Source organism: Manis pentadactyla, chromosome 7, assembly GCF_030020395.1.
Source record: "Manis pentadactyla isolate mManPen7 chromosome 7, mManPen7.hap1, whole genome shotgun sequence".
NCBI classification, from domain to species: domain Eukaryota; kingdom Metazoa; phylum Chordata; class Mammalia; order Pholidota; family Manidae; genus Manis; species Manis pentadactyla.
Window position 1 is genome coordinate 81,202,331 of NC_080025.1, and position 14,689 is coordinate 81,217,019.

General features: G+C 39.8%; 2 protein-coding genes across 5 annotated transcripts in view; one reads left to right on the forward strand and one right to left on the reverse strand.

The window, feature by feature from the left end:
- Positions 1 to 330: 330 nt before the first annotated feature.
- On the reverse strand, positions 331 to 3,548 carry RPA3 (replication protein A3). The gene is made up of 4 exons (XM_036894522.2): positions 3,309 to 3,548; positions 2,076 to 2,150; positions 1,231 to 1,339; positions 331 to 704 (listed from the first exon to the last, which is right to left on the reverse strand). The coding sequence occupies exons 1-4, from the start codon at positions 3,405 to 3,407 to the stop codon at positions 622 to 624; spliced, it is 366 nt and encodes a 121-aa protein (XP_036750417.1). The 5' UTR covers positions 3,408 to 3,548; the 3' UTR covers positions 331 to 621.
- Positions 3,549 to 3,651: 103 nt separating this feature from the next.
- The window catches only part of UMAD1 (UBAP1-MVB12-associated (UMA) domain containing 1), a 245,432-nt gene continuing 234,394 nt past the window's right edge, over positions 3,652 to 14,689 (forward strand). For 2 of the 4 annotated variants that reach the window (XM_057504547.1, XM_036894519.2), the window contains exon 1: positions 3,652 to 3,803. The gene's annotated coding sequence lies outside the window, so the exon portion shown is untranslated. The remainder of the gene's footprint in view (positions 3,804 to 14,689) is intronic. The other 2 variants (XM_036894521.2, XM_036894520.2) reach the window with 2 other exon arrangements.

The window sequence follows — 14,689 nt, forward strand, 5'->3', positions numbered from 1 at the left end:
TCTGGGACTTCTCAGCCTCCATAACCAATTAAGCCAATTTCTTTAACAAATCTCATGTATATCTACATATATCCTGTTGGTTCTGACTCTCTGGAGAACCCTAATACAGGTCCTCACAAATTACAGAAGATGTAGAATTCTGCTTTTTAAATAGATTCTGGAGTGCCAAGGAAGTAATTAACATGGTGGTGTCCATGAGAAAGTAAATTCTTAACACAGTTGGCCCAGAGTTTCATTTAGTAAGTCTAAGTCCTGACCTTAACAGCTATGAAATTACAAGTTTATGCTTTAATATGTGACTGAAAGAATAACAATCAACGATCAATGGTCTGTACCATTTAAACTTTTATTAATAAAACAGAAAACTAAATTCAGACAACTGCTATGTTCTTGCATCTGATTTGGCCATATACTGGAGAAGTGATTCTTTATAAGGACATACGTGAAAACAGTCAATATACCTGTCCCATCAAAAATGACAAGTGGGAATATCTAACAGGTAAATGAAATTAAAAGATAACAAATTAAATACTAAAACTCCCAAGAAAATCTGCAATATCAGGGACCTCCTTTAATAGTCTTTAGTGTAGCTCATGTGCAATCATAGAAAATTCATAAAGATCAATCATATTGCACAATCCCCAAAGGAAAAAACTGAGGGAGATCATGAGTAATTTTCACAGCTTCATTGTAAAGTCCAAGATCTGAAAAACATTTTAGCAAATATTTAATCTACACCAATAATTATCTAAAAGATTTCTACCTATTTCTCCTTTCTCTCCCTTTTAGAATTCAACTTATTTTTATAACCTGTCTTCTGAAACTGCAACATGGATTGTCATATTAACTGTGGCTCCGAAAAATAAAAGATATGGGATATGGAATGCCATCCATTTGACATCCCACAGGCACAATTCTTACCTGGTTGTGTTTTGGGTGTTATGCATTATTTGATGCCTTCAATCCACATATTAAAAACAAAACAAAAACTATTTTGATTGCCCTATTTAAAGTTCTTTTCTTTCCATAAATATAAATTAATCTTCACCAAGTATCCTACATATACAAGCGCTACTTAGAAACTAAAATGTCCTCCCCATTTTCCTTTGGGATCAAAAAAATGCTAGAGAAATTGAAAATGTAGCAGGACTGAGACTTAAGAATATTAAGTTAAAAATTGTTCTCTTCCTAATTACATGAAACTATTAAATATCAGAATGCTTTATTTACCAAAAGGATGGTTATCTTCTTTAAACTGTATGTAAGATGCACACATAATGGTTGCCTTGGCTGTTACTCTTCCAACTACTTCCACGATTCCAGAGATTTCTTCATCAAGCTAATACAAACAAAAAATGTCAACTTGAGTGTTATCACAGTTTCAGTTGATAATTCATTTTGTATACATTATTAATCTTTCATTTAACAAAATAAATTTTAGATTTTCCAAAGCAAAAATTGAATTGTTAACTTGTTAAAAAATGTTTGAGTACTGTCAACATATCTGAAGTCCTGTTAGCAGTAGCTTCAGATCCAAAGATCTTTTAAGTTGGAAGACAAAATCACTGACATTTAGAATGTCCAGCATTTCTACAAGGAGCAATTTGTTTAAAAGGACCCACTGAAAGAAATCTTTCATTATCTGTGTCTTGCATGTTCTGTATACCTTAACCAAACAGCATATTTGTCTTCAAAGACAAAAATTTTTTTTAAATACAATAATGATAAAATATAGTGACAACTGAAAATGTGTGAACAAAAATAAGAGTAGAATTAAAAAATATGTAAAACTTGAAGAATAAAGTAATTTAAATTGAAAATTTTTCTTATGTGATTTTATGTCTTTCATAGGGAATGAGAATTGTCACCCAGCATTTAAGGATGTATTAAAAAGATTACAGAGGCCAAAGATCATTGGTTGGAAAAGTAAAAGGAAAGATAATGGAAGAAAAGGAAAAAAATTTAACTTTAGAGCCAGAAAAGTTTTACAAGCTGGCCTTTTATACATCCACTCCAGGAATAAACCACATTAACAATTAATTATAATATACATAGAATTAATACTTAAAACATACGGGCTCCAACAACTCAATGGTTCCATGTTTTCCTTCTCCATCTGAAAGAATAAACATTTTTCCAGTGGGATGAATCTAAAAAATAAACATACAATAAAAAAAAATCCCACATTAAACAAAACTTTTAAAAAATCTCATTAAAATACAAATATTGTAAGTTTGGTAAGAGATGAGCAGATAGACCCAAACTTAGTCAATGCACACAAAGCCATTGTTTCTGAACAGTTTATTTGGTTCAAATTATTATCTTGTATTACCATATCTGGTCAAACAATGCCCAGTTAAATCTGAATTACAGCATCCTTCAGGTAAACAATACATTTTAGCACAAATATGTCCTGTGTTTTTATTTGCTAAATCTGGCATCTCTATTCTAAAAACAAATTAAGGAGGGAGGGGGTTTCTGTACTACCTAAAAGCGAGATCTAGTGGCCCCCATGATTTAAATAGTACAACCCCAAGGGTGTTTTAAAAATTACGCATGAAGTACACTGAGAACTGTTGTCAGATTTGCTTTCTCCTCCTGTGAGACAGCTGCAAAGAGTTCAGTCAGATCTGGATTCAATGTCAGCTTTGCTACTTCCTGTAGCTTGAGTATTTTAACCATATATTGCTCTTTCTCAGTTTCTCCACCTGTGAAGGCGTTATAACATCTCGTGCACAAAGAGGATGTGTGGCTGAATGAACTACTAAAAAGCTTTTGTAGTAGTTTTCTTTCCCTTAGTTTTTCTCGCCTTGCTTTGGGCCTGTTTCTCCTCAGCAGGATGAAGGGGCTGCACTTTAACACTGGGTAAGAACAGACTGCTACGGGATCTGCAAGGGACAATTAAGGAATGTTTTATGGAAAAGTGAATTAAACGAGAAAACGAGGTTTGAAAAGAGAACTGCGTTGAGAAGGAAACAAAACTAGTCAAATATGGCTTAAGCTAAAATAAAAAATAAGTTCATGTGGGAGTCAAGTCTGTAATTTACGTAAACATAAAACGAGTGGAGGGGCGCTAGAATTTGGAACGGTGCGCATTCGAAAATATGGCGATTCCGCGCCAAAAACGGGGCTGCAATGGCCAAAAAGTGCGCAATAAGACCTGGGCACAACAATGCAATGCGGAGCGCAGTGATGCACTAAGGCTTTCTGACCTCCTACACCCACCCTGAGGCCTCCACCCCGGTGGCATTTGCGGGGCCCCCCCACGGGCTAGGAGCCGGGATGCCCTGGGCGGCGAGCACGCGCACCTTTTCCAGCCTCCCCACGAAGCACACAGGCCGGTCGATGAATTGAGCGAGCATGCTGGCGTTGATACGCGACCTGGGCAACTCCATCACATCCACCATGATTGCAGCGTAAACCCTTCGGCCGGCGGGAAACAGAAGAGCGACCGAACTTGCGCCTCGCGGGCGTCTATGGGGCAGATTTTCTCGCCACCAATTGGCGGAGACCAACGCTCTCGCTCCACCAATCAAATGCGAGGTAATATCAACCGAAATCGCGCGGACCCAGAAAGGACTTAGAGATGGGAAGCACGCGTCCGGAAGTGGACTTTCGCTGCTTAGTGACGCACAGCGTCCCGGAAGTTATCGCGGCCTCTGTGGAGTGGCAGTGCGGGTCCGCTTAGGTGAGGCGGGGCCTGAGGGGCCTGTAATCTTTGCCTCGGCGCTGCGTCTTGACCCCGGAAGCAGGGTGTCGGGCTCTGGTGCTGATACGACGGGGGACTGCGGCGCGAGCCTCAGGTACCACTTCTCGCGGGAGGCGCCGCAGCCTGACCGATTCCCCTTCTTTCTATCAACGGATGCGGAAGAGAGAGGCGGGAATCGGTGCCAGTCTTGCCACGGCATTCCCGTTGCTGCGCGCGGTGCTTGTTGCCGTCTCCCCTCCTCCCGGTTCTGCGTGGGAAGTGAGGGATTCATGCCGAGTTAAATCTCGGAATCTAGATTTCTTACGTCCGTCTTAGAGACGGGAAGTAGGGTTGCCACTCATCTTCACTGCGTTTGTCAGGCTCCTGCTGCTCCTGGCAGAGGGTTGGCGATTTACCGGCCCAAGCTGCGTCACTTACCAGCACTTTCCCCACCTGTTGGCAGAGGGGTTGACCCGACTCTCTACGATCCTTTATGTCCCTGACAATCTGGGATGGGAGAAGGACCACTGGGTTAGAAAAGGTCATGAATTTAAATAGTTGCTAGATCTTGAGCAGATGCGTTCCTCCCGAAACATAATTTACCCATCCGCAAAATTAAGGCGTAGATACTATTTTGCAAGGTCCCACAGACTAACTTTTGTTCAGTGATTCACTGATGACTGAACTCCCCAGCACATCCCCCTCTCCATTGCTCTCCACACCCCAGGACTCTGGAGGGGAGAAGCTAATCTGTTTCAAGGAAATGTGAGGAGATTCTCAAATCTGTCGCTGACTCCTGTGACTGTTGATTTTAGGGGCTTTATCTACCGAGGTTGGTTACCTGTCTTGCCAGGATGAGTGCTTATAAAAATGCCTGCCAATGGTAGTGAAGAAATTGGGGAGGGGGAACCCCTTTTAATTGGGGTGTGAGTGTATATTTGGAAACTGAGTCAATGAATTTGCATGAAAGCCACCGAGTTGTCACTGTTCAGATTCAGGTACTTAGTTGGAGTTTTCAGTTTAGTCCTGCAGTTGCCTTAAGCAAAGAAGATCCATTTTGAGACTTCACGTAACAAGATAGACATTAATAACCATAATTAATGATAGCCTCTCAGTGTTATTAGCACTTGATATATTTGTCTTTGAATTTTGCTGTCACTCAAACTTTTAAAGGATTTGGTTAACAGTTGCATGTTGGTGTATAAAAATGTGTATTGGTGCAAGTCAATAAAGTATTTCATATTTCTGCACAAAGCCTTAAACGTTTACTGTTGCTTGTAAATACAAGTTGGTGTGCATTATGTAAGATAGGGTACACAAGAATATCCTTAATAGCAATGTTATTTAAGAGCAGTGCTTAAATACTAGTTGCTAATACTGTTTTTGTTTTACAGTTTAAAGACTACTTATAGGTACCAATGGCATTTTTTAAAGCAGGGAAATGAGCCAGAATATAATTTAAAATCGTGTTTTAAATATTTTTGTGTCATTAAAAATTATGTAATATCTAATGCACATCAAAGAGTATATATAGCTGATATATATGGTTTCCAGAGAAATTAAACATGCCCACAGTGGGCCTCTGATTAAGTTTTAGAAATGGAACTTTACAGTTAGTAGTTTGCACTTGGTCAATTAAGTCCTCCTTATCAGACAGAAAATAAACATTCTCTTGAAATTTTTCTTAATTACTCTATCTAAGCTTTTCTAGTTTTATCACATGTATAGGCATTCCTAAATGGTATGTTTAATTTTGCTGGTTTTAACCTTTATGTATATGGAATTATAACCATGTATATTCTTATGTGTTTCTTTTGCTTGTTTTTGAGATTCGTCCATGTTGACACATGTAGGTGGGGTTCATTCTTTTCACTCTGCTATTTCGCTATATTATTGACTGACATTTTGATTGTTGGCAGTTCTTCCCTATTAATTGCATACAGGGCTGTTCTGAGTGTTCTTGTACCTGTTTGTTGGTGCAGTTGTGCAAAGGTATATCAGAATTGCTGGAACATTGGGTGTGTTACTTAGGCTTTACTAGTAAAACCATGTATTTCCTCCTAGTGGTGATACTGACATATCCTCTTACCAGGCGTGTAAGAGTTCTAGTTAATCCACATTTTTGGCAACTCTTATTAAAAGTTTTTCCCCTAATCTAATGGATGTGAAATGGTTTCTCATGGTCTTAATTTGCTCTCCCTGGTTGCTAATATGGTTGAACAACTTTACAAATACTTACTGGTCATTTGTTTACATTTTGGGGTTTTTGTTTTTGTTTTTTTACTGATTTTGGAGAGCTTTTTGTATTAGTATGGCTAGTAATGCTGGATTTTCAGTTTTTGGCATATTTTTTTCTTTCATTCGAAAGAGCTCCTACTTCTAATATAGTTAAAATGTTTTTCCTTAAGTTTAATAAAGTTGAAAAATCAATTAGAAAAATCTCATTTAAGAATCTAAAAGCTCTTAAAGAAATCCTAGATTTTTTTAAGAAAAATTTAATACCTTTGTCTTGCATGTTTAAAAATAGTCATTTAGAATTGTATGTCAGATAGGCATCAAATTTCTTTGTTTTGTTTTCATTTCAGTTGTCCAAGCATCATTTATTGATTGTATTACTCACTGCCACTGACCTTGAGTGTCACCTAGTTAATGCATATGTGTGCATCTGTTCCTGGGCTCTCAATTCTGTTTCATTGGTCTGGTTTTCTGTCCTTACATCAGTATCCACTCTCTTCAGTACTGTGGCCTTGTGATAACTTTTGATGTCTGGGGATCAAGTCTTTCTAGCTTGCTGTGTTCTTCAGGAATGACTTAGTGATTCTCAGCTCTCTGCTGTGCCATGTAAAATTTAGCTTGTCAGGTTCTGTGAAAAGCTGTATTGGGATTTGATGACAATTGCTTTGACTCCTTGGATTGATTTCAGGAAAAGTAACATCCTAACTGACAGTTCTTACTCTCCTTGAGCTCTCTAGGTCTTAAAATTTTTCTTAAAAGAGTTTCATAATTTTCTACATAAAGTATTGACTTTTAGATTAGATTTATTCCTAAGTACCTTGTTTTGTTTACTACTACAAATGGTATTTTTTTTTAATGAAAAACTTTAAATTGACTGTTGCTGTTATTTATAAGTGCAGTTGACTTTTTTCTGGCCTCTGGCTAACCTCTTATTTCTAGTAATTTTCTGTAAGATTCTTTTAGGTTTTCTATTAATATGTGAATAATTGTAGTTATGTTTTTTCACAATTCTTACATATTTGTTTTTCCTGCCTGTGCCCAAAGTAGAGCTTCCAGTACCATCTTGACTAGAAGTGGTGCTTCCCTTAAGATGGGACTTGGCTGTATTTGTCTTAAATGCACAGAGGCATAGTTTCACAGGTCAAAGAAGTCCAGAGGCATGTAACTCAGCATGCGGCTGTGGCAGTGCCCTAAGACAATAGGGACCCAGGTTCCTTTGGCTTCCTCTTCTTTTATGCTCAGTATCTGTACACTCTCCTAGGCCAGGATAGGTGCTGGAGCATCAGCCATCTAGTCCCCATTTCAGGTAGTAGAGAGGTGGGCAGGGAAAAGGGTGTACATTCATGGGACTCAGCTCCATTTGAGGAGCTTTCCTGGAAGTCCTTCACAACTTGGAGTTCTATTTATTGGGTTGAGGACTTTTCCTTTCTACTCCTAGTTGGTAAGGGTTTTAATTGAGTGCTTTTGGAATTTGATCAAATACTTTTTTTTAAACTTAATTGAAATGATTAAAATGAATTTTCCATTGTTGAACCATGCTCACATTCATAGAAGGAAACACAACTTGGTTATGATTCCTGGATTTGATTTGCTGTCATTTTGCTTAAGCTTTTTATCCTCCAAGAGTGAAGTAAAATGGTGAAATGAAGTAGTGACTATCTCAAATCACACTTTTTGCTTTATAGTTATTTTGTAAGCTACTACTATAGACACACCAGCTTTCTTTTAGTTAGAATTTGTTGTGTATTTTACCATCCTGTACTCCAACTACAGGAGTCAAGACCCATGGGGGTGGATGCTCTTTGCTGCATTTCTGTGGTGGCTTATCACAGAGCTGAAGTGGCAGGTCTCAGCTCCAGGGAAGAGCAGGTTGACAGCCTGTGAGGGCCAGCAGCTCCCTTCTTAACAAGTTACTTCTGTAATCAGGAGGCTTCCATTATGGCAGAATTGCCTAAATGTGTGGGGGCCGAATTCCTCTCCATGGTAAGTTCCTCTCTGTCCATGAAGTGTTAGATGGATCGTGGTGGTTTGCCATGTCTCTATTGTATTTTCTCTAGTAAAGTTTATTTGAGACTTATATTGTGTGGCCCTTGCAGTATTTGTGTCTATGTTATCCTGATAACTTTCACCTTTTCTTTGTCCTTATGTTTAGGTGTCTCTTGTAAATACTACATATAATTGGCAGTTTAGTTTTTCTGTCTTTTGTTCATTTCCATTGATTGTGGTTACTGGTATTTTTGGATTCATTTCTACAGTCATTTTGTGCTTCCTGTGTGTTATGCTTTTTTTATTGTTTATTTTTCCTCCTCTCTTGATTTCTTTTGAATAGACTTTTTGTTATTTTTTTCCTAATTTCAGGAATATTTGGATGTTTATATATTATAAATATATAATTTTGAATGTTATATATTCTTTCTAAAATTTTTGTGGTTTCCCTATAACATGCTGTCTTGCCAATGGGTTTCAGCCCCGGGCAAGTTCACTATGGATTCAATGTGACCAAAGGAATGACAGTAGAACATTCTTGGGGTGAAAGGGTTATACCCAACTTTATTTCCATGGTGGTAGGTCAATCACTAAAATCCTCTTTACTCAGAGCGAGTCTGCATGCAGCAAGCTGGTCTCTGCCTCTGGGCCCCTCTGCCTGCACAGCTGTCCTCTGGGCCTTTGTCCTTGTCACTGCCACCACTCCAGCCTCTGCTCTGCTCTCCTGCAGCCATGCCACCGTGTCACCCAGAGCACTGGGCGGAGCTCTTTATATAGTCAATAGAAACATATTGCCCACGTGTGTAGTGAGCTAGCCAACCAGGGCCAGGTGAGAATCCTGGCCACAGGAACTTTCATTTTATCCATACTCCACCCCTATAGGATTCTCTCCTATCAATCTCTGTCCTCAATCCTCTGCAATGGTCCCTGTGTGAGAAAGCTGGAGCATTGTAACCAAATTCCATAATAACAACAGAGGCTATGACAATATACAAATAATAAAAATTACAACAAATTATAATAATCCTCAAACCTGGCTATAGTCAAACCAGTTTAACAAATTATAATAACCCTTAAGCCTAAGGAGATCCATTGCCACCAAGTGGTCATCCTGGCTGTATTCAAATCAGTTCTACTCAAAGGATTTAACCTAAAGGACCATGGATGGGCCTTAAAATACCCACCTTCTCCAGCCTCTCCAGCAAAAAGTCTTGCAGATACACAGGCCAATCTTGTTGCTTTATCTCTGCCTTGTGCTTCATCCTCAGCAGCCAGAACCACTGCTCCAGTCCAATTTCTGTCCTTCTGCTCCTGCCCCTTCAAATCAACCTACATTTGGGTCCTCGCGACCTTCATGGGACCCTTTTAAGTTCTTCCTTGGAGAAACAGACCGTATTTCCTTTCGTGCTTGAGCCTGAAGATAGAAGCAGAGCATGGAGTGCTCCACAGCCTGAGGAGAGGGCTGCACCTCTCCTGAAAGAACCTGCTGTTGTGAGTCCTGATGCCTCCAGCACCGGAAGGGCCTCCACCCCCACCTGTTCATCAGACCTCCGCTCCTCAAGTTCTGGGGCTGACAGTTCAGCTACATCCCTCACCTGCCCCACGGCACCTGGCAGCCTGCACTCCCATACTGCTTCTACTTGTGCCTCTCCTTCTCGGGCTGCTGCTCCTTCTCGGGCTGCTTCCTCTTGGGCCACAGTACTTCATAGTGATGCCATTTCAGTCTTCTTTCTCTTGGGGTGGACCCCAGTCCTCCAGCCCTTCACAGTACCACATGTCCGCAAGGGACACTCAAATGTCTCCCCGTCCATAAGTGCAGCCTGCTGAAACACTCCTTCCATGAAGGCAACCTGTTCTTTTCCTTGGTCACCAATGAATCCTGCTGACTGTCACCATTTGTCTTGCCAATGGGTTTCAGCCCCAGGCAAGTTCACTATGGATTCAATGTGACCAAAGGAATGACAGTAGAACATTCTTGGGGTGAAAGGGTTATAACCAACTTTATTTCCACAGTGGCAGGTCAATCACTAAAATCTCGTTCACTCAGAGCCAGTCTGCATACAGCAAGCTGGTCTCTGCCTCTGGGCCTCTCTTGCCCACACAGCTGTCCTCTGGGCCTCTCTGTCCTCGGCGCTGCCACCACTCCAGCCTCTGCTCTGCTCTCCTGCAGCCTTGCAGCCATGCCACCGTGTCACCCAGAGCACTGGGCAGAGCTCTTTATATAGAGTCAATAGCAACATAATGCCCACACGTGTGTAGTGAGCTAGCCAACCAGGGCCAGGTGGGAATCCTGGCCACAGGAACTTTCATTTTAACCACACATGCTAACAATTCTAAAGTTACTTTACTCTGTGTTAAGATGAGAACCTTTAACTCTACTTTTTTCCAGTTTAAATTGGTGTGTTGTATAGCATTTTAGTCCTGTCTTGATCTTTTGTAACCCCACGAATTAGGCATATTGCTTATGCAGTTAATATTTGCTTGGAATTATTCATGTATTTATCACTTTCTTTACTTGGTATTTATTTTCACATCTCAGCCTTCTTTTGGTGTTATTTCCCTTCTTTTGGAGGTACCTTCTTTGGAAGTTATTTTACTGAAAATCTTTGGTAGTAAACTCCATCAGTTTGTGGTTTTTCAAGGATATGTTTATTTTATCCTTGTCCTTGAATTCCATATTGAATTCTAAATGGACAGTTAATTTCTCTCAAAATGACTTAGATACTATTTTACTCTTATGTTTACTTTTAAATTGTGATTCTGCTGGAAGGTTTCAAGTTTCTTTATCTGCTTGATCCTCAGTTTGTCTTTGGTGTTTTGCAATTTTACTGTATAATGTATCTCAACATGGAATCTCTCTTACTTAGTTTGCTTGTGAATATGTTGTGCTTTGTGAATCTGATAATTCTTGTCTTTATCAGTACTGGGACATTTCTAACCAATATCCCTTTGCTTATTGCCTCTCTTAAATTCTCTGACACCTTCTGGAACTCCAGTTAGAAGTAAGGACCTTTTCACATGCTCTTGACCTCTGTTTTGTAACTCAGTGGCTTTGATTCTTTGTGCTGAATTCTGGATAAGTTTTTCATATCTTCCAGTTTACTAATTCTTAGTGCAGTTGTGACTCATATTCTCTAATATTAGTACTGTTTCTTACTAGAAGTTCTCTTTGGTTCTTTTTACAGATCTTAGTAGCTGCTATTAATATTCTTTGAAGTAGTTTCAGGTCTCCCTTTATTTCTACATATATTACAGAATGTAAAGAAAGTCTGCTTATAGTCTAGTTTTGATACCCATTCTTTATGGGTCTAATTCTGTAGTGTTTTTTGATTCTGCTAACTTCCTTGCTGTGGCTTGTTTCTCCATCTGTATAGTAATTTTTTATTGTAAATTCATGTTTTTTAGAACTTTTTTATTGATTTCTTTGAGGTTTAGTTTGAGGATATATTTCTCCACAGGAAGATTTCTTTCCTTCTTCCCAAGATATATGAGCCCCTGACTTTGTCCTTGTTCCCTGTGGGATATGGACCTTTAAAATCCAGGCTTTTGACCATTAGAAGTCAGCAGTGGCCACAGGGAAGCTGTTAGCCCTAATACTTGAATGTACCCCTGTGGGTTTATAGGTTTTTGTCCTTTCTGGTTTAAAGAATTTCTTTATTCTTATATCAGTTTAGTTATACATTTAAAAAAGACATTTGTAAGGCATTAGCATGAATGCTTTTTTAGACAGCCAGTGTGAGGATTCTCTTAGTCACTGAAGAAAACGAGGTCTTGGTGAAGGTGCAGTAGGAGGTTGGGGAGAGGCAGGGATTAAGGGTAAAGCTGAGTAGAGGCCAGAACTTGGAATGCCTCCTCATATGCCATGCCAAGGAGTTTAGCTTCTCATAGTGCTGGAGGAAAGGGTTAGGTAGGGAGTGGAATGAGCAGTTTGATATTTCAGGTTGAGCATTCTGGGTTCAGAACGAAAAATGGCTTGAAGTTTCCTCATCAGGGTGCTTTTGGTATAAGTAACAGGACCACTTTAAATCAGCTTAAACTTTTTTTGATTGATTATGGTAAAATATACATAACATAGAATTTGCCATTTTAACCATTTTTAAATGTACAGTTCAGTGGCATTAGATACATTCATATTATCGTGTACCTATCACAACTGTCCATCTCTAGAACTTTGTCATCTCCCATACTGAAATTCTGTATCCATTAAATAGTCTGTAGGTACCTCATATAAGTAGAATCATACAAATATTGTATTTGTATGTGTATGCTGTACATTCGGGTTATTTCTACCTTTTAGTTGAAACTTTTAAATCAAAAGAAAACTGTTTGGAACTATTTTGAGGTGGCTTGAGTAGCCTAAGGTTTATTGACCTCACAGGGAGTGGAACCATGAATGGGAAAGCTTTCAGAATTCATGTTCTCTCCTGTCTCTTTTTAACATTGTTTTCTCTTCAGACAAATATTATCCTTTTGTCTGGCTTATTTCACTTAGCATAATGTCTTCAAGGTTCCTCCATGTTGTAGCATATATCAGAATTTAATTCCTTTTTAATGCCAGGTGATACCCCATTATAGGTATATATCACATTTTGTTTATCCATTTTCCCATTGCTGTACATTCGGGTTGTTTCTACCTTCTAGCTGAAACTTTTAAATCAAAAGAAAACTGTTTGGAACTATTTTGAGGTGGCTTGAGTAGCCTAAGGTTTATTGACCTCACAGGGAGTGGAACCATGAATGGGAAAGCTTTCAGAATTCATGTTCTCTTCTGTCTCTTTTTGAATTGTTTTCTCTTCAGCCAAGTATTTGTTGCTTCATTATTCCATAGACCTATATGGTTATCCCAGGCATTATGGCCAGCTCCTGGGGGAATCTAATTTGCCAACTCTGTGGTCACTTGACTGTGTATCTTCCAGAAAGCTGTGGTATGGAAGGGGGCTTGGAGAGGACTGGTACAAACAACTGCTGGGAGCCCACTGTGTTAGGAAGATACTCAAGCACAGACAGTAGGAATAGGAGCCCCACGTTTTGTGAGGTATCATGAGGTTGCAGGACTTAGTGGTCGGTGGACAGGGAGTGAAAGGGAAAAGACGAAATCGAGGGAACACTTACAGTTCTGTCTCTAGTAGCTGTTTGGACCAGGATGCTTTTTTCTGAGATGGAGAATAGGGTAGTAACTCATGTGCTGACAAGATGACTCAGGCTTGGACATTGAGGCAGTGTAGCACAGAATGAACAACATAGACTTTGGAACAGACAGACCTGGGTTAAAACCTTATACTTGCACAAACTTGACTTTTGGATAACATAGGAGATAATAAAGCACCATAGGTTGGTGTAAGCATTAAGTGAGATTGTGTATGAAAAGCATTGAGCATGGTGCCTTATTACATTAGATAATGAATTATAATTCATGATTGTTATTAACATGACCAAATTGTCCTTAAATATCTGTTGAACATCTTAGTGATGATGAAATGGTGAGATGATGAAGCAGGTAGAAAACACCAGGGTGCTTCCCCAGAAGGAAGGAAGCACATGGGCTTGTCTGAGAGTGGAGATCCTGAAGCCGTCTATCTGGGTGGTGATATGTTTTGCCCAGCTCTGCTCAGCAGCCTGATGTAAGAAATTGTGCCTTTTTACAACCATTTGAGGGTAACCAAGATGTTTTCTATACTTTTAAACAGTTTGTTATGGAAAATTATCATCAGAGAGTGATTCTTCTTCTTGGGTCCTTATTTCCCCTTCCTCATGTTGACCTCTTTCTGGTGACTTCTTATCAGAGGAGGGATTGACTGGTAAGATTACCTTCCTTTCCCTCTGTGAACTTTTGTGTTTGCAGGTAGCTTCTTGTTCCTGTGCCTAGTCCTGTAAGACAAATGAGTACACATATTCCTTAGTGCCATTTCCAAGGGCTGACAGGCACTTCGCGTGTGTGGGTTTGCCTGGCTGATACTGAGTCTTCCTCGGCTCTGTTTGTCAAGTTCTCTGAATTAGTTAAAGAATGAGGGGCAGTTTGTAGTTCTTTGAACGTGAATGTAGACCTCATTCCTATGCTCTGTCCATGGAGCTTTTCATCTGGGACCGTTTGGCAAACTCTTCCTAGGCAGTTACAAACCATGGCCTGCCTTACTCTTCCCCTATGCTTGCCCAGGCCAAAAGCTATCCTCTCTGAATGGAGGTGAAGATCTTGTGGGGGCAAGAGAGGGCAGGGCAGGGAATCTAGTTCTGTCAGACTTTGGAAAGTTGTCTACGGCCATACCGCCCTGACTTCAAAAAGTTGCCATGCAGTCAGTGGGATATCTGGCAGCCAGCGTTTCTGGTAGATACAGCTCCTGTGGAATTCAGTTCAGGCGATGGGAATGGATGAAATGCTTTCCCTATCTTTGTGGTTCACTCTCCTGTTTTAGTTTGCTTGTTTATTCACTTATTCCTTGGATGGGATTTCAGAAAATGTAGATGTAGCATGTGGCAGAGAGTACAGCAATGAACTCCTGGTCAGCCTCCTTTGGTCAAACAGTCAGGGAGATTTGACCAGACTTTGGCATATAGTTGACAGAGCTATTGCCCGTTTTTGTCTTGTGTTTCTTTATGTGCATTTTGATGAAAAATTGGAAGGAAGTGGAACTGCCAGCTTTCCTGTTTACTCCGGAGTCTGAAGCACATCTTCAGACAGATAGCAGTACTTTCTGACTAGAGTGTTAGCAGCTTGCCAGCCACTTGCACAGCTAGTGCTGGTGCCAACTTTAAAAAGTAAAAGTAATTTTTTTTTTTATTTTT

Coding starts and splice junctions, on each gene's coding strand:
- RPA3 (XM_036894522.2), bottom strand. CDS start 3,407: ATGGTGGATGTGATGGAGTTGCCCAGGTCGCGTATCAACGCCAGCATG. Junction 2,151..3,308: donor TCGTGGGGAGGCTGGAAAAG/GTGCGCGTGCTC, acceptor TTTATTTTTTAG/ATTCATCCCACTGGAAAAAT. Junction 1,340..2,075: donor CCATTGAGTTGTTGGAGCCC/GTATGTTTTAAG, acceptor TGTTTGTATTAG/CTTGATGAAGAAATCTCTGG.